The sequence below is a fragment of the Chiloscyllium punctatum genome, chromosome 14 (assembly GCF_047496795.1).
Source record: "Chiloscyllium punctatum isolate Juve2018m chromosome 14, sChiPun1.3, whole genome shotgun sequence".
Classification (NCBI taxonomy): Eukaryota; Metazoa; Chordata; class Chondrichthyes; order Orectolobiformes; family Hemiscylliidae; genus Chiloscyllium; species Chiloscyllium punctatum.
The window spans coordinates 19455576-19480212 of NC_092752.1; the positions used below are offsets into that span (position 1 = coordinate 19455576).

General features: G+C 42.2%; 1 protein-coding gene across 2 annotated transcripts in view; it reads right to left on the reverse strand.

Annotated features, from left to right (window-relative positions):
- LOC140485468 (uncharacterized) overlaps window positions 1-24637 on the reverse strand; it is a 45757-nt gene that overhangs the window by 7368 nt on the left and 13752 nt on the right. For both annotated transcript variants that reach the window (XM_072583672.1, XM_072583671.1), the window contains 6 exons: window positions 24405-24463; window positions 24068-24220; window positions 20169-20385; window positions 12199-12345; window positions 10563-10641; window positions 9005-9087 (listed from right to left, as the gene is read on the reverse strand). In XM_072583672.1, coding sequence (XP_072439773.1) covers window positions 9005-9087; window positions 10563-10641; window positions 12199-12345; window positions 20169-20385; window positions 24068-24220; window positions 24405-24463 — 738 coding nt within the window. The remainder of the gene's footprint in view (window positions 1-9004; window positions 9088-10562; window positions 10642-12198; window positions 12346-20168; window positions 20386-24067; window positions 24221-24404; window positions 24464-24637) is intronic.

Below are 24637 nucleotides of genomic sequence, written 5' to 3' on the forward strand. Positions count from 1 at the left end.
AGATTTATTTTGGTAGCATCTGCAAAATTAGTTACCATAGATCTGCTCCCCTTATCAAAGGCATTGAGAGAACTTGTAAAATGTTGAGGTCCAAGTATAGATCCTTACAGGACTCCATGTTTCACATCCTGACAATCAATAAAGGTCCATTTATGCATGCTCTCTATTGGCCAGCCTATCTTCTATCCATGCCAAAGTGTTACCCTGTAAACATAAGTTTTCATTTTCCACATAATCTTTGACCTGGCACCTTATCAAATGTCTCTGGCAAACCAAGTACAGTACATTTACAGGTTTCCCTTTATCCGCAATGAAGGTAACCCCTTCAAAGAACTTTAATATATTGGCTATAGAGGAATTTCCTTTCACGAAACCACGCTGATGCTTCCAGATTACTTCAAGTTCATAGTTATAGCTTTTAAATGATTGACTCTAACACATTCCTCATGACAGATGTCAAGCTAACTACCCTATAGTTTCCAGTTTGCTGCCTCCCTCCCTTCTTGAACAGAAAGGTTATATTAGCTACTTTTCAATTTGATGGAACCTTTTCGTGAATCAAAGATGTTTTGGAAAATTAACAGCAATGTATCCACTACCTCACTAGCCATCTCTACAAAACCCTAAGATGAAGTCCAGTGGACCCAAAGATTTTTCATACCACAGATGCTGTAATTTGCTTAAAACCATTCCCTTTCTTATTGTAATTTCATAACGTTCTTGTCTTCCTTCCACCTCCTGACTCTCAGCTATTACTGGAACTTTTTTTGTATCCATTATAGTGAAAACAGAAGCTAACTATTTGTGTATTTATCCTCTTTTTCCTTACTCTACTATTAACTCCCCATTGTCATTCTCTAGAAGATCATCACTCACTTTACTTACTACTTTCATTTTAAAACACCAATAGATACATCTTACTATCTATTTTTACATTCCTAGCTAGCCTCCACTCATACTCTAATTTCCTTCTTCCAATTACTCTTTCAGACATGTGCCATTAATTATAAACTGACCTATCATCTGACCTGTGTGACAATGTTGTAACTTTAAGAGGAGACATTGTCCTGGCTGCTTTTAAGAGAGAGACTGAATGAGAGGTGCTGAGCTGGCTGGGTAAGACCATTTGAGTAAACAGCTTGGGAGGTCTTGTGTTTTTGTTTAATAGCCTGAATGGGTGTGGCCAGCTCTCACAGATCAGGATTTTTGGGTTTTGGTTTTTCAGTGGCATCAGAAACTATTGGGGTCTCAACAGAGTTGGAAGCTTCAGTGAATGTCTCCTGGCTGCTACCCTCTGTTTCCTTTTTCTAAGATTAGATTCCCTACAGCATGGAAACAGGCCCTTCAACCCAACAAGTCCACAATGCCCCTCCAAAGAGTAACCCACCCAGACGCGTTCCCCCTAACCTATATTTAACCCTGACTAATGCACCTAGCACTATGGGCAATTTAGCATGGTCAATTCACCTGATCAGCACATCTTTAGATTTTGGGAGGAAACTGGAGCACCCGGAGGAAACCCAAACACGGGGAGAATGTGCAAACTATACACAGACAGTTGCCCGAGGCAGGAATCAAACTCAGGTCCCTGGCGCTATGAGGCAACAGTGCTAACCACTCAGCCACCATGTCATCCCTTGTTTTTCTTTCTCCTGGATAGGAGAATTGCATGTGTGAATGTGAATCTGATTTTCTTTTTTTGCCATGGGGTTTGTTTAAGGGAGGTTGCTATATTGGAAAGTTGATTAGTAATAGTTACTGCATCTATAATTCTGTTAAGTTTCCAATACAGTTAAGCTATTCTAGATTCCTCTTTCTTTGGTTGTATTTTAACTACAGCGTTTAAATGCAGAGTGCTATGCCTAATGTCAAGTAGCTTGACTTGTCACATTGCATCGGGAACAGGCACTTCAGATTTACCTTTAAAAAGGGGAAAAGGGTAGGCTCTGGACTACCTTCTTAAAGTGTTGTGAGGGGGTCTGGTCTGGTCCCTTAACACCTGCCACTTATCTTCCACAGTTATGTACTTTTCTCCTGCAGGTTGATGCTTGTACACAATTTGTTTAACTATGGATAGTGGGTGTGCTGTAAAATTTAATGAATTCTGAGTATTCTGAAACACCCTGTTAATTGTGTGTCACTATATCACTGTTGATTTGCCTATTATCTGATATAGAGTCAAAGAGTCATGCAGCACTGAAACAGACCCTTTGGTCCAACTACCAAGTTTCTCAAACTAAGTTGTCCCATTTGCCTACATTTGGCCCATATCTCTTTAAACCTTTCCTATTCATTTGTCTGTCCAAATGTCGTTTAAACATTGCAACTGTACCTGCATCTACCACTTCCTCTAGCAGTTCATTCCTCATATGAACCACCCTGTGTGAAAAAGTTGCTCCTCTGATCCCTTTTAAATCTTCCTCCTCTCACCTTAAAATTATGCCCTCTAGTTTTTAACTCTCCTACCCTAGAGAAAAGACCTTTGCTGGTCACCTTTATCTTATGCCCCTCATGATTTTATAATTGTCTATAAGGTCACCCCTCAATCTTATATGCTGCAGTGAAAAAAGTCTCAGCCCATCCGGCCTCTCTTCATAACTCAAACCGTCCTGTCCTGGTAACATCCCTGTAAATCTTTTCTGCACCCTCCCTAATTTAATAGTACACTTCCTATAGCAGGGCGACTGGATCAGTACATAATACTCAAAAAGGTGGCCACATCAACGTCCTATAAAACTGCAACATGACCTCCCAACCCCTACACTCAATGGTCAGAACAACGAAGGAAAACATGCCAAACACCTTCTTCACCACCTTGTCTACCTGTGATACAACTTTCAAAAATGTATGCAAATTTTCTATGGTCAGCCCCATGCTGACAAATGAACTCTATTCACGTCCAGTTACTTTGAGTTGGCATTCACAATGACTAAGAACATGGAGCCCGTGTAAGAGCCAGCATAGTCAATGTGTAACCGGACCCAAAATTTACTTGGCCATTCCCACAATTGTGGGGAAGCTGCTGGTGGTAATTTTTGTCCTTGTTGGCACTCTGGACTCTACCCCACCAATGTGACCATGTCAGCATCCAAACACAACTTCTTGCTAACATCTACATTTTGGAAACCTCTAGATGATCCTGGTGGAGTTCAGCCAGTATCTGGTAGCAACCTTTGCTCTGGACAATCACTTTGGTTTCCTGTAATAATATGCCATTCGCTACCGTGGTCTGGTCTCTCCGGGGCAAGAAAGTGTAAATTCTGGTTGTGTTGCTCCTTGGGTTTTCCCCATCAGCCACCAGCTGTTTCAATTTTGCCAGGATCGCATCTTTCTGTGTCCAACGTCTGATATTGTCAGCTGTGACCAGAAGTATGTCCAGAAAATTTAAAACCATCATGGTGTCTTCCAGTGGCAGTATCATTGGTGGTGTATCTGCAGGCAGAGGGCAGCTCAATGCATCCACATTCGCTACTTGACCGCCGGGACAGTGTTCCAACTTGTAACTATACATTAGCATTTTAACCCACTGCTGAATTTGGCCTGAAGCATGGCACTGCCTTGTCCTCCTTAAGTAGATCAAGCAGTGGTTTGTGGTCGGTTATTATGACAAATTTATGTCTGTAAAGGTATTGGTAGAACTTCCTTCCAAATATAACTGCCAAAGCTTCTTTCTCTATCTGGGCATTTTTATGCTCTACATTAACCAAAGTCCTGGATGCATAAGCTATTGGATACTCCTCTACATTGGGAGAAAGTTTGGTGCACTGACCTGTCCACCTTTGAAACCAGGTGCCAACTCACAGTCATCTCCTCCTACTGCCCCCTCAACCATGAGCTCACCTCCCATCACCAAATCATCCAAAACCTCATCACCTCAGGAAATCTCCCATCCACAGTCTCCAAGCTCATAGGCTCAGAACCCCGCACTGCCCAGTTCTACCTCTGGGCAAAAATCCACAAACCTGACTGCTCCAGTCGACCCATTGTCCCCGCCTGTTCCTGCTTCACCAAACTTATCGCCTCATATCTCGACATCGTCCTGTCCCCCTTGGTCCAAGAACTCCCCACATACATTCAGGACGCCCTCCACCTCCTCTGAGACTTTTGTTTCTATGGCCCCCAAAACCTCATCTTCACTATGGACATCCAGTTCCTGTACACGTCCATCCACCATGATGAAGGCCTCCAAGCACTCTGTTTCTTCATCTCCTGTTGACCCATCCAGTACCCCTCCACCAACACACTCAGGCGGTTAGCTGAACTGGTCCTCACCCTCAACAACTTCTCCTTCGAATCCTCCACTTCCTTCAGATCAAAGGCACAGCCATGGGTACCCGCATGGGCTCCAGCTATGCTTGCCTCTTCATTGGGTGTATGTGGAACAGTCCATCTTCCGCAGCTACACCATTTTCCGGCATCATTCCCCACCTTTTCCTCCGTTACATTTATGACTGTAATGACACCACCTCTTGCTTCCATGAGGAGGTTGAACAGTTCATCAACTTCACAAATATCTTCCACCCTGACCTCACATTCACATTGGCCATCTCAGACATCTCTCCCCCCTTCCTGGACTTCTCCATCTCCATTTCTGGCGACTGACTACAGAAGGACATCTACTTCAAACCCATTAACTCTCACAGCTATCTGGACTACACCTCCTCCCACCTTGCCTCCTGTAAAAACGTCATCCCTTACTCACAATTCCTCCGCCTCGGATGTATCCGCTACTAGGAGGATCGATTCTACTCCATTACATTCCAGATGGCTTCCTATTTCAAGGATCATAATCTTCCCTCCCACATTGTCAACAATGTCTAGTATATCTCTTCCACTTCCTGCACCTCTGTGCCTTTCAATCCAACTCCTCCATCCACAACAAGGATAGGTCCCCCTGGTCCTCATCTTCCACCCCACCAACCGCCAGATATAATGCATCATCCGCCATCTACATTCAGAACCCATCACCAGAGGTATATTTCCCTCCCCACACCTATCAGCATTCCTCAGAGACCATTCCCTCTGCGACTCCACCAACCCACCCTCCACTCCCGGCACCTTCCCTTGCCACCACAAGAGGTGTAAAACCTGTGCTCATGCCTTCCCTCTCACCTCCATCCAAGGCCCCAAAGGATCCTTCCACATGTGGCAGAGATTTTCCTGCACATCCAAACACCTCACCTACTGTGTCCGCTGCTCTCGACGTGACCTCCTCTACATTGGGGAGGCAGGAAGCTGACTCGCAGAGCGTTTCAGAGAACATCTCTGAGACACATGCACCAAACAACCCCATCGCCCTCTTTCCGACCACTTCAACTCCCCCTCCCACTCCGCTAAGAACATGCAAGTCCTGAGCCTTCTCCACTGCAAAATCCTAGCCATGTGATGCCAGCAGGAAGAGGGTCGCATCTTCTGCCTTGAGACTCTCCAACCACATGGCATCAACATTGATTTCATCAGTTCCCTCATCTCCCTCTCCTCATCCCAGATCCAATCTCCAACTTGGTAATGCCCTCTTGAACTGTCCCACCTGTCAATCTTCCTTCACACCTATCAGTTCCACCCTCTGCTCTGACCTATTACCATCATCTCCCACATGCGTCTACCTATTGCCTTCCAAGCTACCTTCTCCCCCAGCCCAAAACCCTCTCTTATTTACCTCTTAGCCCCCTTACCCCCCTCCCCCCCATTCCTGGCAAAGGGCTTATGCCTAAAATATCGGCTCTCCTGCTCCTCGGATACTGCCTGCCAGGCTGTGCTTTTCCAGTGCCACATTTTGACTCCTCTACAAGGGCCACCAATGAGCTAATGCCATCCTGATGCTGTATGGAGAGGCATCACATGACAATACCAGATCTCACTTGGAATCACAGTGTGCCTACATCTTAAGAGGATGACAGCTGATTCTTCACTTCCCTGAAAGCTATGGTTTGGCTACATGACCATTTCCAAGGCTGACCCTTTTTTAAGAGTTGATGCAAAGATGCCAGAATGGAAGCCAGGTTAAGTATGAATGTTCCAATAATAACTCACCAGTACAAGAAAAGAGCTAAGTTCCGGTATAGTTGTTGGAGCTGAGGCACCTTTGATCACCCTCACTCTATTCTCCAATGGGTACAACCAGTTGCATTGACTCTGTAGCCCAAGTAGGTCACTTGGGGTGCCTGGAACATACATTTTTCCCTTCTAAAGCATATGTTTGTCTGGGAGAATGATGATTTCCTTCGCTTTCCAGCCTTCTGATTTCTGCCCCTACTCTTGCCTAAGGCAATTGGCACTGGATGGGCATTGCAGACTCAGAATTGCTTTCTGGTCGACATGCAGTGTTGCCTTGCTTCCTTTGGTAGTTCCTAGAGCATCATGAAAACCTTCTGGACTCAACTCAGGCACCATTTTGTAATTGAAAAATGTTCAGCCTATCTAGATAAATCCTTCTGAACTAATTGTGCCCCATCAAGCTGGAGCTTGAGCCTTATGCTATAGTCAGTAGTAACTGAACCAGCTGCTTCTCATAAAAGAAGTTGTAGCCTTAATCTGTAAAAGTCCCACAGTATAGATTCTCAGTCTAGTCAGGGTCATGACTTAGTCAAAAATTCTCCTGGTTCTCAAACTAACAAGTAAAACCGATAGCATCTCAGAACTAGAGGAGTCTTGTGGTCATAATATTTCATAACAAAATCTGCCAACTCTCGAAATGTTTTAATATCTGGTGCTTTAGGGAAAGTTAGGCTCCTAAAAACTGAAAAGCTGTGGGCCCACAAGCTGTCAGGAAAATTAGTTGTTACTTTTCATCTGTCCCAATGTTGTTTGCCCAGAAAAATAACACATCCTTTCCAAATACTGGGCCCAGTCTTCGGCAGGATCGAACGAGTCAGGCTTCCCAAATAATGGAGTGATGCCACAAAGGCTTACCAAAACTCAAAGACGACTATTGTGAGTGAATTTCTTCAGGAACTTGCTTTTCTTTTGTTGCCACTGAAATAACCCCACAGAGGCCGGTATCCCGTTAACCATTCACTCTTTATTTACAGACCGATCCAGCTCCCTCAGAGTCAGCTCTGATTGTCAGAACGTCTGACAATCCTGTTTTTACTTGTCAGCCAAAACTCCCTGATTGGGCCAAATTAAAACCCCAATCAGGGAACTCATGTTCTGAGGTCCATCTGGCTGACCTCATTTCTGTATCCCTCTATCACAATAACCCTATGACTTACAGGAGCATTGTAAAACTGGATAGGACATTGAGCAACATTACAAGATCTTAATGCAGATAATTAAAAGCGAGTCAAGGAGGTAGCATTTAAAAAGAAGAGCAAGCTAGAATGGTGGAGAGGTTTCGTGAAGGAAAGGTCTTAGAGCTTAGGCAGATTAGCCAACTAATGTGGGAGTAAATAAAATTTAGAATTCCGAAGAAACCAAAATTGGAGGAATATCAATAGTGTAGATAAAGCAGACAAATAGAAGGTTTTGAGTATGAAGGAGATTCCTGAGATAGAGGGGCTAGTCATGCAGAAAATTTTAAACTCAATAAATTGCTTAATTAGGAGCAAAATAAATCAGTGAGCACAGAGGTGATTGGTGAATGGGACTTAAGTGCAAGTTAAGACATGAGCAGCAGAGTTCTGGAGGACTTCTAAGTTTCTGGAACATGGCATGTGGGAGACAGCCAAGTGTGCGTGTTGGAATGGTTCAGTCTAGAACCAAGCACATACGTGAGTGTTACATGGATAAACTCAAACATGAATTATGCCTCCTTCATTTTCCTGAATAAAGTCTGTCAATTGTCAAGTTAAAGGTGCCTAAAATGAACTGGGACTGTTCTTCAATGGAAGATATTGACATTTTGAAATGAATGTGAAAGATTCCATGATACTACTTGAAGATTAATTTCTAATACATCTAATTTTATCTTCTGAGAGGCTTTGCTATACACAAATTGATGTACCTGAGTACATTATAATAATGCCTACACTTCAAGGCTAATTATTTGCTGCCTTGAGGAAATGAAGATTATACATTAGTGAACATTTTGCTCTTGAACTACTTTGTTTTCCCTCTCTAAATCGACCATGGATTAAGATTCTAAAATAATGTTGTCTCTCTTCTTTTTTTTATCAAATAGAAAATAGTGACAATATCCAAGGCAGATTTTTCTTGTGTTTAGTCTTTGGCAGGCAACCTGGAGGAGCACTAACTGTGACCTACCTCAGTGTTGGACCTCTCACTGCAAAGTCTTTTCCCTGGGAACGGGGAGTCCAGAACTAGATGGCATAGGTTTAGGGTGAGAGGGGAAAGATATAAAAGAGACCTACGGGGCAACTTCTTCACGCAGAGGGTAGCACGTGTATGGAATGGGCTGCCAGAGGAAATGGTGGAAGCTGGTACAATTGCAACATTTAAGAGGCATTTGGATGGGTATATGAATAGGAAGGGTTTGGAGGGATATGGGCCGGGTGCTGGCAAGTGGGACTAGATTGGGTTGGGATATCTGGTCGGCATGGACAAGTTGGACCGCAGGATCTGTTTCCATGCTGTACATCTCTATGACTCTAAGTGGGGCTTTCTACAGCTACAATGCAAGCTGAAACAGGAACTAGTGAACTCGGCAGTCCCTAAAAAGGCAGTTGGAGCTTAGCTACATCACAGAACATCGATTTACATATTGATATGGCATACTGCTGGATTCAAGCAAAAATGCAAGTCCACCGGCAATAAAGGAGATGGTCAATCAGAATGCCATCCAGTTCAAATCCACCTGAAAACATACCAAGTCATACTTCATCATTTTATAGCCCTCCTTTCATCTATCAGGTGACTTGTAAATCTCGCTGCTAAGTGACAGACCTGGGAGAATTCAATAGATTTGGGTATCACAGGAATCATTAACAACATTTTCAATTGACTGATGACTTAAATATTCAATGGAACATGTTACATGAGCATACATGTATCACAAAAATTGTGATTACAGTTTGAACCATATTTGAAAAATTTGTAATCTTACTTCGGCTCTTTCACTTTCTCTTCATCAGACCTTTTCTGAATATTTACTTCCATACCAGACTTCAATTTATCTTCATTCTTTTGCTATATATTGAATAAACAATTAGAAAAGAACATACTTAATGACTTAGTGCACCACTGATTTTACAGCCTTACAATGCTCTCATCGCAATATAATGCAGCCAGATGTAAAACTGGTATTGCTCTCCATTGAGCTGAGCCAAGTGTCAGGGTAAAATAGTCCTTATTTAGTAGTGGAGAACGCTAAACTGAGGAGGCCTAATCTTAAGTGAAGAGCCAGACAATAGGAATTATTCTTTTTCATACAAAGGGAAGGGAATATCTCAAAATCTCTTCCCCAAAAAAATCTGCCAATGTTGAACAACAACAGAGATCAATAGATTTTTGTTGGGTTAGGGACGTGGACCAAAGGTGGAGAAGTATAGTCAAGGTACAGGTCACCAATTTACCAGGATGCTGCCTGGATTAGAGAGGATGAGTTATAAGGAGAGGCTAGAAAAACTCATGTTGTTTTCTCTTGCATGGCAGATGCTGAGGAGAGACTTGATAGGAGTCTATAAAATTATGAGATGCATATTTAGAATTGATAGTCAGAAACATTTTACCAGAGTTGAAGTGTCTACTACTGGGGGACGTACATTTAAGATGAGGGGGTGAAAGTTCAAAGGAGATGTGAGGGGCAAGTTTTTTTTACATGGAGTGGTAGGAGTCTGGGACACACTGTCAGGGATGCTGGTGGAGGCAGTGACAGTAAGGGTGGTTATGGGACTTTCATAGAAGCACATGAAAATGCAAGGAATGGAGGAATGTGGACCAAGGGCAGGCAGAGGGGATTAGTTTCATTTGGCATTATGTTCAGCATAACATCATGTGCTGAGGGGCCTGTTCCTGTGCTGTACTGTTCTATAATTAATTGGTGGACAAGCCTCAGATGATACATTGCCTACTTGTGTGATGACTACTCCCTGAGTTTTACCCCAGGCCTCTAGATGCTGGCATTAGGATGCCAAGCCTATACTTGGCGACAGTAGCGACCTCACATCCATTTTCCCATGGACTGCCTCTAACTGACTGCCCGGAGCCACACTGTGTGATTAAAGAAGGCATGGATAATCCTGATGGAGTTCTGTTACAAGTTGCCCTTTTCACCAACTATCAGACAATTTATGTCTTAATAAAAAGTGTCACTGAATTACTCAAGGGACAGATTTTACTGGAGTGGGAAAACCACATGGCATTCCCCACAAGACATTTTACCCAGCTCCTTCACCCTTCTGGGTGAATCAACCAGAGTGGCAAAAATTGGTAAATCTGGGAGATTTCAAATCTCAGTTTACCTCTTCGTCCTGTGGATATGCTGGCAATTTGCAAGTTATTTTTCCCATACTATTCAGTTCATTGTTTGTACCACTAGTTGCTTTACCTGACAGAATTCTGCTTGTTTAAGTTATTTGAAATGGCCAGAAATTAAAATCTGCTTAACTCCAGATCCAAACAACTCAAACAGAACTTGATGTAGCATGTGGTTACTAGTTTACCTGAATATTGACCAACGGCAGTTGCTCAAAATCTTTCTTTTCACATTTTATATTTGGCTTCTTCAATTCTTTCTTCTTCCTTTAGTTGAAAGCATGTAAAATTAATAATTAACACATGGCATCAAATATGCAGTAATTTTCAAATATCAAATTTCCTCCCCTTGTCTCAGTTTAGGAATAGGGAGCAGTATGGTGGCTCAGTGGTTAGCACTGATGCCTCACAGTGCCAGGGTCCCAGGTTCGATTCCCGCCTGGGGTGACCGTGTGGAGTTTGCACATTCGCCCTGTGTCTGCGTGGGTTTACTCTGGGTGCTCTGGTGTCTTCCCACAATCCAAAAATGTGCAGGTCAGATGAATTGGCCATGCTAAATTGCCCATAGTGCGAGGTGCATTAGTCAGAGGGAAATGGATCTGGGTGAGTTACTCTTCAGAGGGTCGGTGTGTTTCCATACTGTAGGGAATCTAATGTAATACTGCATTGGTTCAAGATGCATGAATCACGATTCAGGGCACACATTAATTCTAAATTGACATCAGCAAATTGACCAAGTCCTTCGACTGTTCCTCCAGAGCTGCTTGATGCTGACCAAGGAGTGACCACTATCTCCAAAGGAACACCACAAGTCAGTCAAAGTCCTGCCAACTTTTGTAACACAGTCCCTGTTTCATGCAAAAGCCAGATGACATCATCAAAAAGCTCATTAGGCCCTGACGTGAATGTATCAAACCAGGATACCAAATGTACTTTTGTTTCTATTTGTGCAGGCTGGAAGTTGCATTAACATTGAATACAGTCTTGAATTCCACAGGGAGGGTGTACTGACTTATGGTTTTCCATGCAATCTGTCATTCAATATCACTTTCATCCCAAAAATGCTGGCTGTGTAATTCTTTTTCCTGCATCTGATCAGGAAGGAGATGTGCATTCTAATTCTAGTGAAAGACACTGTTCTTCAGGCCCTCACTGCTGCTGAGCATCCCAACTTCAAACATTTATCACTGCACGTTTATTGTCACAGTGGCATTACACTGGAATTTGCTAGCTGGCACCATTGGTAAAGAACTGTCACAGCAATGACTGCAGAAGCTCAGGGCAATTGGAGATAGGTAACAAATGTCTCCAAGATGGTGTGATCTGCATCTGACAACAATGCTTTTTAAAAAAGGGTTTTTTAAAGAAAGGCTTAGATGGAATTTCTATCTGCCTCAGGACTCAATGAAAAATCCAAACTAGACTGTTCTAGGTATAGACAGGAATGTTGACATTTCACAGGAGTTCTTCCCACTGTCCACTGTTACTTCAGCGCGACTGATGGAAACCTTAAACAGTGTAAACAGAGTTCCGGGGAACTATACTGGATGGGTAAGCAGACCTTTAGAAATTAACCCACTTGGTGTTTTCCATTGCTCATCATCCCTGGTGACCAATAAGAGGTGAGAGAATTCAACACGACTACAAAGAAGAAACATAACCCAAGGCAGACGACAAGCTCAGCAAATCTTGACATAGAATTTATTCACAAACATGACATGTGCAAACCATACTATATTAAGGCTATGCACAAAGGACTATTTCTTTTAGCTGCCTGCTCCTGCAGGCCACATGCAAAATGGTCACATGCAATATTCTATTTACCTTTGTATTTTCTCTGGACAATTTTGGTCTTCCAGCAATTTAGATAAGACTGGAAACATTTTTCCTGTGACTTTTTTCCTCTGATGTAAAGTGTCATTCGGACCCTTGACATTTGCTTTTACTTCAAAGACTTGCTTTCTGTCACTTCTGTATATAGAATATTTTTTGACAAAGAAAATATTCATTGCATCAAGTTGAACAAAGGGAACCAGATAAAATTTTGAACACACTGAGGGTGAAATTACTATGACAGTGTAAAACAGGCTGTAATGAATTGATAACCCATTGCTAGGTATGAGGTAAGAAGTATCATATCCGCCAGACATAGATTGAACCAAATTATTATCAATAGAGGGAAAAAAAGGGGAAAAACAAAGCTCCAACCGGATTTCCTCCATTTCTTTTACAGAATGATAAACGCATACCCAATCAACAATGCTCCTTCATCAGGTGAAGTGGAGGGAAGGGTACAGCCATATTGCCAGGTATGAAATGGGCTGCCTTAGTATTACTGTACACCAATTTCATTAACAAATTGTAGTTGGGGGGATCTAAGATGGCGTCGATCTGAGAAGATCACACTGCAGAGCTTCACATCGCAGCAGGAGCAGGACGGTCCTTTAACCCACCCAACCCAGGTCATCAGGATTTCTTGGGGCGTTGGAAAGATTGTGGAGCCCCAAGAAACATTTAAAAATTGACTTACCTGTATTTTCAGCTGTCCAGAAATGCCTAAAAAGGGAGGAGGAGCATCTGAGGCTGGGCCTGCAGCTCAGCCTGCAGCAGCCTCAGAGCCAATTACTCTGCAGGACCTGGTGAACCAGCTCTCGAAATCTCGTGAGATGTTGGGGAAACAGATTGAAGAGAAGCTGGCTCCAGTCTCTCTCATGCTGCAGAAGCATGAGCAGCAGCTGGGAGACCTGGAGAAGAGGACGGATGAGGTGGAGCACAGGGTCACAGTGGTGAAGCTGATGCCGGTTCATTCAAGGAAGAGATCCAAGCCCTGAAGACGCAGATTCATAATTTGCGTGACCAAGTGGATGATCTTGAAAACAGGGGCAGGAGAAAAAACATTCGGGTCATCGGTCTGCCTGAGGGTAAGGAAGGTGAGCAGCCTGCGGAATTTGTTGAAGATTGGCTTCCGAAATTCCTTGACTTGGAGACTGGCATGAGAGGATTGAAGATAGAGAGGGCTCACCGGGTCGTGACATGGAGGTTGGGTCTGGGTCAACGCCCTCGTCCTTTCCTGGTGCAGTTCCATCATTACCGGGATAAGGAGAGAGTCATGGAGGCTTCCAGACTCCAGGGGAAGGATACAAAGGCCCTAATTTATGAGGGGTCTAAGATCATGTTTTTTCAGGACTTTTCAGCAGCGGTGATCCAGAAACAAAAATTGCATGATGGTGTCAAGAGAAGATTGAAGGAGCTTGGGATTCAGTACTCCCTGAGATATCTGGCAGTGCTTCGGATCACCTTAGATGGATCCGTGCATCTCTTTGACACATCAGAGAAGGCAAGAGACTTTGTGGACAAACTAACCTAATTTAAACAATTGTAGTAAGTATAAATATTGTTGCTTGGGTATGCGTTTATCATTCTGTAAAAGAAATGGAGGAAATCTGGTTGGAGCTTTGTTTTTCCCCTTTTTCTTTCCTCTATTGATAATAATTTGGTTCAAACTATGTCTGGCGGTGGTTAAGATGCACAGTTTAAATTTCTAAGTTAGCACATACCAAAGGATGGGTGGGGTATTTATTCCCCCCTTTGTTTTATAAAAGAATGTTTTTTTATTCATATTGATATTCTATGGGGTGTTTATTCTTTTTAGCTTGTGCTTGCGATGCGGCTCTAGCTGGGAGAAGTGAAGGTGGTTGAGATGGTTAGATGCCTATTTATGGGCAGTTCCGGACTGGTAGTTGGCCCCTCTGGGCAGCAGGTGAGTTCTCCTACTCAGGTGCTATTGGCGCTTTATATGTTGGTTTGTTTTCTGGTTTTTGTTGTTTTTTAAATAATTTTCGATGTTTGTTAAATGTAGTGGTTTTAGTTTATGTAGTTTTTATATTTGGTGGACCATGCAACACTAAGGCTCAGCAATTTGTGGTTCGGGTTCCTCCTCTCTGGAGTTTAAATGTAATTACAGAAGACTATGGCTAATGATTTGATTAAATGGTGTACCTGGTACATCAAGGAAAGTCACTCACCAATTAAGAGGAAGAAGGTACTCTTGAGTCTTAGAAAGGAGAAGGTGGATATTGCTTTGTTGCAGGGGACACATTTGGATGACAAGGAGCATCTGAAATTACAGCAGAATGGCTTTGACCGAGTTTATTTTTCATCATTTAATACCAGAAGTAGGGGAGTGGCTATATTGGTTAGGAAAAATCTCTCATTCAAATTGTTGGAATGTGTGAAAGACACATACGGGAGGTTTGTAATTCTTAAAGCCTTGATACATGGGGAAGAATATGGCATTTTAAATGTTTATTGTCCCTCAGCCATCCTCTTAAATTCTGGGTAGATGCTTTTTCTAAACTGATAAGTCTCAAGTCTCGGCACATCATTATAGGGGGAGATTTTAACTGCCGCATGGACCTCACAGTAGACAGGTTGCCTAAAGGTCCCTCGATACCCTCTGCACAAACTATTGGGTTTGTGTGGGAATTAGGATTGGTGGACGTCTGGAGGTGTCTCCACCCTACAGGTAGGGATTTCACATTTTTCTCCAATCTGCACAGATGTCACACGAGGATTGAGTTTTTTTCTGACCCGACCCCTGCAGTAACCCTGGATCTGGTGGCATCTTGTACGGTTGGTAATATTGCCATCTCTGATCATGCTCCAGTTTACCTCATGGTTAAAATTAAGGATGTTACAGTGGATTCAAGGTACTGGCGAATGGACCCCTTTATTCTCATGGACAGCAAGTTTGTGGAGTATTTCTCGAGGGAACTTCGGGCATTCCTAGACATCAACATAGGCTCGGTTGATAGCTCATCTGTTCTCTGGGAAATTGCCAAAGCTTATGCCAGAGGGTTAGTTATTTCATATTCCACAAGTAGGAAGCAGCAGAAGGGTGAGCAGCAATGTCTCCTTGAAGCACGGTTGAAAGCAGTTGAGAAGGCCTATTTTGACACACCTCATTGGTCAAACTACAGAGGATTACGGCACTGCGGTCTGCCCTAAATTTCGTGCTCAAGCACACGGCAAAGAAGGAGTTGGCTTTTGCAAAGCAAAGGTTATACGAGCATGGTGACAAGCCAGGCAAATACTTAGCATACCTTGCCAGAAAGAGAAGTGCCCCACAAACCATTACAGCGATTAGGGAAGGGAATAGGAACCTAACGTGATTCTAAAAAGATTAATGTGGTGTTCCAGAGATTCTACTCTAAGTTATATCAGTCTGAGAATTGTAAGGAGGGGCAGGCCAAAATGGAATCCTGTTTTAGAGATCTGAAGCTCCCGGGTGTGACTCCTGAACAGTCCTTTCTCAATGCCGCGTTATCAGAGCAAAAAGTGCAGGAAGCTGTGAGGCAGCTTCAGAGTAGAAAGGCGCCCGGTCCTGATGGACTTCCCAGTGAATTCTATAAGGAATTTATCAGTATACTGTCAGGCCCGATGCTGAATATGTTTAATGATTCATACAGTCATGTTTGTCTCCCACCATCTCAGAGAGGCCAAGATTTCACTTATCCTTAAAAAAGGGAAGGACCCGGAAGACTGTGCTTCATACAGGCCCTCTCGCTCTTAAATGTGGACTCTAAGATCCTCTCTAAGGCTCTTGCATTAAGGATGGAGACTGTGTTACCCTCTATTATTAAAGAGGATCAGACGGGCTTCATAAAGGGTCGCAGATCCTCCAATAACGTTTGGAGGCTGCTTAACGTAATTCAAGCATGCCAACAGCAGTAAATACAGGGATTGGTGATTTCTTTAGACGCAGAGAAGGCATTTGACCGAGTTGAGTGGCCGTACCTTTTCTATACTCTAGACTGGTTTGGTCTGGGTGAAGTTTTCATAAGATGGGTAAAGGTTGTCTACAGTGTACCTCTCGCAGCGGTCGTTACCAACGGGGTATGATCAAGCAATTTTAATATTTCTAGGGGCAGCCGGCAGGGCTGTCCTCTTTCACCATTACTTTTTACGTTGGTGATTGAACCGTTGGCAGAGGCCATTCGTGGGGATCTCAATATATCAGCTCCAGAAGTGGGGTCAAAATTACATAAGATCTCGCTGTAGGCAGACGATGTTCTAAGTTTCTTGACAAATCCAGCAGTTTTAGTGCCTTGCCTGTTACAATGCATTCACGCGTTTGGTGCTTTTTTAGGGTATAAGATTAATTTTGCTAAATTAGAGGCTATGCCTATGGGTGGTCTTATGAGAGAGCTGGCCCTTGAGAGTGACTATAGATGCCCATTTAGGTGGTCACAGGGGGGGTTGTGTGTATTTGGGCATATTCATTACTCCAGTTCTGGATTGGCTGTTCAAAGCCAATTTAACTCAATTATTTGAAAAAATTAAACAAGATCTCCAAAGATGGGAGGCACTTCCAGTCTCATGGTTGGGTCGGATAGTGCTTATTAAGATGAATATTCTCCCTCACTTGCTATACCCTATACAGATGCTCCCCCTGATTTTCAATAAACAAACACTCAGGAGACTGAACAATTGGTTCAGCTCCTTTATCTGGCACCGTAAACGGCCCCTCATTAAATTATCCAAACTGCAGTTGCCTCACAGATTGGGGGGAGTAGACCTTCCGGACATTAAAAATTACCAATTAAGCTCGCTTTTGGCCTACCTAAGTGATTGGGTTTGTGGGGACCCTCTTTCAATATGGCTAAATATCAAAGTCTCCCAGGCAGGATGCCCCCTTACTAGTTTGCTGTTTTTGGACAAGGTGAGGACAGTTAGGGAATATTGCCATAACCCGATAGTCATCAATACTGTTAAAGCATGGAGGGCAATTCAGCAGGGGGAAGGTAATATTGGCAAAACATCTTTGTTTACACCTTTCGTGGGTATGCCGAGTTTTGAACTGGGTGTGATAAACGTTGGGCAACTAGGGGTATATCTTGCATAGGTGATTTATTTGAGGGAGATGTAATGATGTCCTTCGATCAGTTCGTACGGAAGTACGAGTTACCTAATAGAGACCTCTTTCGGTTTTTTCAAGTTAGGGATTTTATTTAAAAAAGGACCACACTTTTGACTGATCCCTACAAATCTGACATAGAAAGAGGGGTACTAAGGGCTCAGAGTACACTCTCTGTCAGTATTCTATATCACCAATTGGGGGGTGCCACCTCAGATGAGTCTGATCGACTCTGCAAGATGTGGGAAAGAGAGCTGGGTGTTGAAGTTTCTTCAGAGACATGGGAGGATATTTGGGAGAATGCAAGGAAGATATCAATTTGCAATAGGACCCATGCTTTACAGTTGAAGATTCTCCACAGGGTCCTCTTAGCCCCAGAACGTTTGTCAAAATTTAAACCAGGGGTATCTTCAGCATGCCCCAAGTGCAAGGTCTGCACGGACACTCTTACCCATTGTCTTTGGTCTTGTGACAGGCTTCAAACATATTGGAGTGCTGTGGTGGGTACAATGGAGAGGATTTTAGGTGTAGGGGTGGAGAAGGACCCTATTTCGCTCCTTTTGGGCCTACCCATTGTATTTCCTGCAGACTCGCATAAGGCAAAACCTTTCAATATTCTTACATTCTGTGCAAGGAAGAATATCTTGCTAGGTTGGATATCAGAAAACCCCCCCAGGCCTATCGGGTTGGCGGAAGATTGTTATGGAGCATATTCCCCTGGATTTTCTCACAAATATGGTACACCACAAAACTGAGAATTTTTACAACACAAGGCAACCCTTTTTGAAATACCTGGACACAGATTTATCTGCCACACTAACAAGGGCTTTTATATAGCCCTCTAAATCCTGCTACTTCATATACCCATCCAGATGCCTTTTAAATGCTGTAATTGTACCAGCCTGCACCACTTCCTCTGGATTGAATTATAGAGTTGTAGAAAACAACTATTAAAAAAAAAGATCCACGACAGAAAACACATATCTTTGAAACCTCCAGAATCCACAGCTCCGCCAAACTTGTGATCTCCTCTGACTTCACCAGAGTATCTGGATGGGATCAGCAGCACAACTTCTCTCCAACAGGTAATCGGTCAAATATGGGCAAATTCAATGGAGAGGGAGTAAAGGTTTGGTAGTAGATGACTGGTTTATGTTTGGGACTAACAGATTCCCTTCATATTTTAAAGCACTCCAGCTGACTGCCCTTCATAACAAGAACACTGTTAGCAACCAATTCCATAGCTTTCCAGATGACAGCCCCTTGTGAAGATATTTATGGAGTTCATTGTCATGGCAAAAGTGATCTGGTGGGTTACTGCTGTGAGAGACACAGATCAGTGACCTTTGATTTCCATCAGAAGCTGATTCATCTGCTGAAGCTGGCAAGCACTTCATAACTGTGCTTTAATTTTTGCAGTGTTCTCTGCTTTATGTTACATATTATGAGTCATTAGACACAAAATCTATCCAACTTAGCAAAGTCAATTAAATGATGCATGGTATTTTCCTGGTGTACTTTCTTTCCTAGCACTGTGGGCCAATGAGAGGTCGTCTTGTGACAAAACTGTCAGGTACAACAAATGAATGAGAATCAGGATCAATTCAGCATTACAAAGACGGAGTGAGAGTCACACAATTCTTAGTATGGTGGTGAGGTCTGACACTGGGTTGGAAAACTGGGGAGACCCCGTCTCAGCCTTTTGTGGCACCCTCTGATATATTTTACAGGGCATCAGGCAACTAAGTAGTTTCCCTCATGACAGATATGCCCATGAGGGGTCCACCAGTCAAACTGAGCACCTGCAATTTAGCAACGCTCCTCAGAAGTGCTGGGACCATGGCTGGAGGAAGAGGATCAGGCAAATCAAAAAACACTGTCCTCTCAGGCAGTTCAATGGAGACTGGAGACGCCAGGGCCAATAAGTCAGGCAGGATCAGGTGCATGGGGCTGTGGGTGTCAGGGGAAATTGGCAAGGTAGAGGTGTCGGAGCAGCGGGGCAGAGGTAGCCATTTCCACCAAGGAGTTCCTCCATGATGCCTGTCGGAGGTGGTCTCCCCACCACGAATCAACTGAGCAGCTGACGTAGTTTACCTGGGGCTTGTCACATACACAGACAAATGGCCAGCCACTACCATGCCAGTGGCCAAGGGAATGGTGCCTTTGCACTTTCACAGAAGAGGCTCAAATGCCATGTGGGCAGGAGGGCCATCATCCGCCTTCTCCCTGCCTGTGAGTGGCATAGTATTGGGAAAGTGATAGGCACACCACCTTCTATCTTCATTTGCTATTTTACGGGACACACCCGGCCTGTGAGCTTATTCTTGACTGGTGAGATTGTAACATGAGTGAGTTTGCAATGCGTTTGGAGCTCATAGGGTGGCATGGTAGCTTAGTGGTTACCACTGCTGTTTCACTGTACCAGGGACCCGGGTTTGATTCCACCCTCCGGTGGAAGTTTGCACATTCTCCCAGTGTTTGTGGGGGTTTCCAATGGGTGTTCTGGTTTCCTTCCACAGCCCAAAGATGTGCAAGTTGGATGGATTGACCATGCTAAATTGCCCATAGTGTCCAGGAATGTGCAGGCTAGGTGGATTAGCGATGGGATATTTGGGTTATAAGGCAGTGGTGTGGGATGCCCTTCAAAGGATTGGTGTGGACTTGATGGGCTGAATGGCCTGCTTCAACAGTGCAGGGATTCTATGATTTTCTTACTATTTCTACACCTCAATGGTATTTGTTTAAGTCCTAGTTTACACTTGACAAGTTATAAAAACTACCCTTCAGTTCACATTTTCTTGTCATTTCCCTTTCAGGAATTAATTTACTGTTATTGCAGTCAAAAAATTGCTATGTTACAGGACAAAACTTTCTGTACCTTTGTGAAACATTATTTCTGATGATATTCATTTTGCTGCAGAGCACAGGTTTGGGTGGTGACTTGCAGCAAAACATATGGCCCCGCACTGACATTAGAGGTTCCATTGCTTTTTGCAGCTTTTTTTCACTCTGCTTTTCAAAGCAATTCCCCAGTGAATCTTTTATCTTTATTATCTTAAGGGTCTGCTTTACCATTTTAATGGGATGAATTGGATCTGCAGAAAAAAAAGAAACAACAATAAAAGTGTTCTATATTGCTCCTGAAGACTTTGACATGTAAAAGATCTAAATGGAAAAAAAAGTACAACCATTTTCCATTGTTAAAGAAATGTCTGCAGATATTGCTAAAAACAATCTTCCCAACCACAGGATGACAATTTTGGTGAAATATTTTAAAATTTCAAATCAAACGCATTACAAACTTGAACGTTCATTTGTAATGTGGCATCTTCTCACGAACAGAATAATTTCAGCATTTTCTGTTTTTATTTTGAATATTAAGTACCAAAGCGAGGAAGCTGTATTGAACTTTCATAGAGTTCTGGTTAGGTCCTAACTGGAGTATTGCATCCAGTTCCGGTCACCACACTTTGGGAAAGAGATGAAGGCCCTTCAAAGAGGGCAGAGGAGATTCACCAAAATGCTTCTAGGGTGGAGTCTTTCAGTTACAAACTTAGATCTGAAGAGTTGGGGCTGTCGTTCTTGGAGCAAAGGAGAGATTTGACAGAGATTCACAAGGTTTTGATAGGCTTAGATAAGGTAGACAAGGAAAAAACATCTTGCCATTAGCTGATGCCATAAAGACTGAAGGATGCAGATTTAAGATTTAGGGCAAGAGATGCAGAAGGATTGCTCCACAGAAGCCAACATGGGCGGAATAGTCTCCCTCTGAGCCATAATTTACTTGGTGACTCAATCATTCTATTAAAAAGATTGGTAGATGTACAAATCATACCTTTTTAGCATATGGACTATGTAATAATTCAGAGTCCTGTGCTTCCCATTTAAAGTGAACTGCTAACTAAGTATAAAATAATCATACGTGTACTGGGTCTGATTTTATTGGTTCTTGCTATTCGAGGAGACAATCAGCTATTGCATCTAATTTATCCAAACTTATCATTGTAAATGCATCCTTTTCCTTTATGGTGATGTATTTATTACAAGTCAATAAAATATGGAGCTGGAAAAAGCATCAGAGGAGTAGGAGAGTCAGCGTCTCGGGCAGGACCCTTCATCAGGACTAGGGAGGGGGAAGGAGACTTAGAAATAAATGGGGGGGGGGGGGGTAGGTCTGGGGGAAGGTAGGTGGGATGGCGATAGGTGGATACAGGTTGGAGGTAATAGTGATTGGTCAGTGGGAAGGGTGCAGCAGATAGGTTGGAAGAAAGACAGACAGGTTAGGTCAGGCTAAGGGGGCAGGGCAGAGAGGGAGGGCTGGACCTGGGATGAGGTGGGGAGGGATGGGGAGATTTGGAAGCTGGTGAATTATATGCTGAGGCCATATGATTTTAAGCTCCCGAGGCAGAATATGAGGTGTTCTTCTCCCAGTTTGCGTGCGGGTCTTGCATCAAGATTTTAGGGAAAAGATAGCTGATGAAAGAAAAATAAATGGGATTGTATAAATGAACGTTTACTGCTTAGGGTTTCTTAAAAGGCTAACTAGTTTAAAAATGTATTTATTACAATAATGTACTGTGAAAGAAAACTCTAGATTGGATAAATCATAAGAAACAAATAAAAGCAATGAAGATTTTTTTTGACAAGACACAAATTAATGTATTGTTCCATGACATTGAAAGGTAAGGAAATCAAAGGTTTCGGAGAGAAAGCAGGAGAAAGCAGGTTGAGAAACATTTCAGCCATGATCGAATGGCAGAACAGACTCAATGGGCTGAGTGGCCTAATTCTGTGCCTATATCTTATGGGCTTATAATCATATATGTCTCAAACCTTTTTAATCAGAGTTTTATGAATTGAAATGTTACTAGTCTTGGCTCCAAATGGGAAATGATTGAAGAATTTTGCGAGTAAGTGGATCAGATTGATGACTGACAAAGGGATTACTGGACACGTTCTCATGCTCCTAAGTAACATGCAACAAAATAACACTCGATTTCACCAGAATTCCTCCTAAAATGGCAGGTAATTTACAGTGCACACTGGGGCTTCATTGTACACATCATAGAAATCTGACTAGGAACTGTTAACACTTAAAACATGAAGTTGGACAACTGGTTGAGCCAACAGGACTACACCATAATATTTCACTAAGAAAAAGAAGTTATAGTATATTAATAAAATCTTAAACTAAACAATCACTATTAACTTAATAACATGTATGTTATAAACTCACGTATTCCTCCTTACTTATTCAGTAATTCTTCTATAGAACAAATCAATCAAAGTTATTTACATCTGTAAGGACTGGTCAATAGTATGTCAGAGCGTCCTGGAGAATTCGGCTGTTCTTCAAAGCAAAATGTCAAGTTACTATCGCATGACTGCAGACACTTCCACTAGATTCAAATGAGGCTTTTTTTTCAGCTTCTGTTCCCTCACAATTAATTCAAACTGAGTTTAAACCTTAGTTAAATTTTTAAAGTGATCTGCAAAAGATGCAAGAGTAAAGTGAGGAAAATCCTTTTCAATCAACGAGTCATTAGAGTATGAAATACACTGCCTAGTGATGGAGGCAGGTTCAACTGATGCATTCAAGACAGCATTGGATGATTAGTTGGATAAAATTAATGTACAAAAGTATGGGGAGAAAGTAGGAGATTGGCACCAGGCAACAGTGCTCATGTAATGAGTGAAAGCAGACACAATGGGCTGAATGGCTTTGCTCTGTACTGAAATGCTCTGATTCTATGATCTATATCCTTAATGGTCAATGATGATGATTAAAGTGGCTTTATTTTTACTCTGCTTACGGAGTAGAGTATCTGATTGACATTTATTTAGACTGTCTTTTAGCTGAGCTTCATACCACAAAAGATCCAAACTACAACTTGCAGCAAATATCCAAATAAATTGAAACCAGAGAACTTCCCTAACCTCAATCTCTCTGTATAGCCTTGTCTGGGATGGACCCAAATTCAACCTTTAGATTGACTATCCCTCATTTCCAATTTCTTCCTTGATCAGATTAATTAAATTGATTTTTTTAGGAACTTTCAGAGTTCGCAACGGTTGAACTTGAACTCCCAGAATTAAATAATCTCTCTGGTCTGTCCTTGTTTGAAAGCATTGCAAACATCACACACCCAGCTCTTTAGACAAGTAACCCTACCTGCTATTTTGTGGAGCCATTAGAAAGTTGCAGCACAAAAAGAGGCCAATTGTGTCTGTTAGCTGCAAGAAGAATTAGCCACTCATTCTCATCCATTTTCCAGTATTTGGTCCATGGTTTTGCAGGTTACAGTAGTTCAGGTACAGATCCAGGTACCATTTAAAAGCAGCTAGTGAAGGTTTCTGCATCCACTACCAAAACAGGCTGTGAATTCCAGACACCCATCACCCTCTGGCTGAAAATGGTTTTCCTTATGACCAATCTAGCCTTTCTATCAGTCACTTTAAATCTGTGTCTGCTGTTAATTCACTGCTCCACTATTGGAAGTCCAGACAGGTAGATCTACCCCATCCAGCCCCACAATAATATCCTTATAATTCTGTTGCTTTTGTTCTGTCTTTATTAAATAAATATGGGTCACCTTCTGAAGTGCAATTTCTTTCTAAGTATTCCATCCAACTCTGAGGAACTAAAAGTGGCATCCAAAAGATTAAAATGATTCTGTATTAGAAACACACAATAATACATTAATGCTGGAAGATACAAAAAAATTGCATTTTAAATTCTAACAACTCAAAGTCAAAAATATATTTTCAGATACCTACCTGTTTCTTGATTTTGAGTTTCAGAAATAAACTGAGTAGCATGCTGTCTAAGAAATGAAAGAATAATTTTGGTGCCTAAATGTACTATATCCAGAGGTGGAAACTGCAGTGGACAATTCCTCAGATTAAGTGCTTTAAGAGATAGTACATTTCCTGAAAACAAAACAGTAACATGAATTTAATATCATATTCTGCAGATAATATTATTTAGTTTTGCTGGTTTATAAAGTAACTCTTATGAACAGATATATTTTAGCACATGTTTTCTTCCACAAAATGAAAATAGTGACATTAAAATTAATGTTTGACTCTTAAACAATTATATAATAATCCCTACCTAGTTCAATCGGTAACTCTATGAGAGGGTTTGTCTCCAACAAAAGTGTTCTAAGACATCTGAAAAATAAAATTTCCTGATTGACTTTACGCAGTTAAAAAAATTCTACAATATCTTGCTATTTATATAACTAAAGTCTATAAATTTAAGAAATGTTGCAACAATCTATAAAATAGCAGAGGTATTTAATATATAATAGAAGAGATATTTTTATTACCTCTTCCCCACGCAAT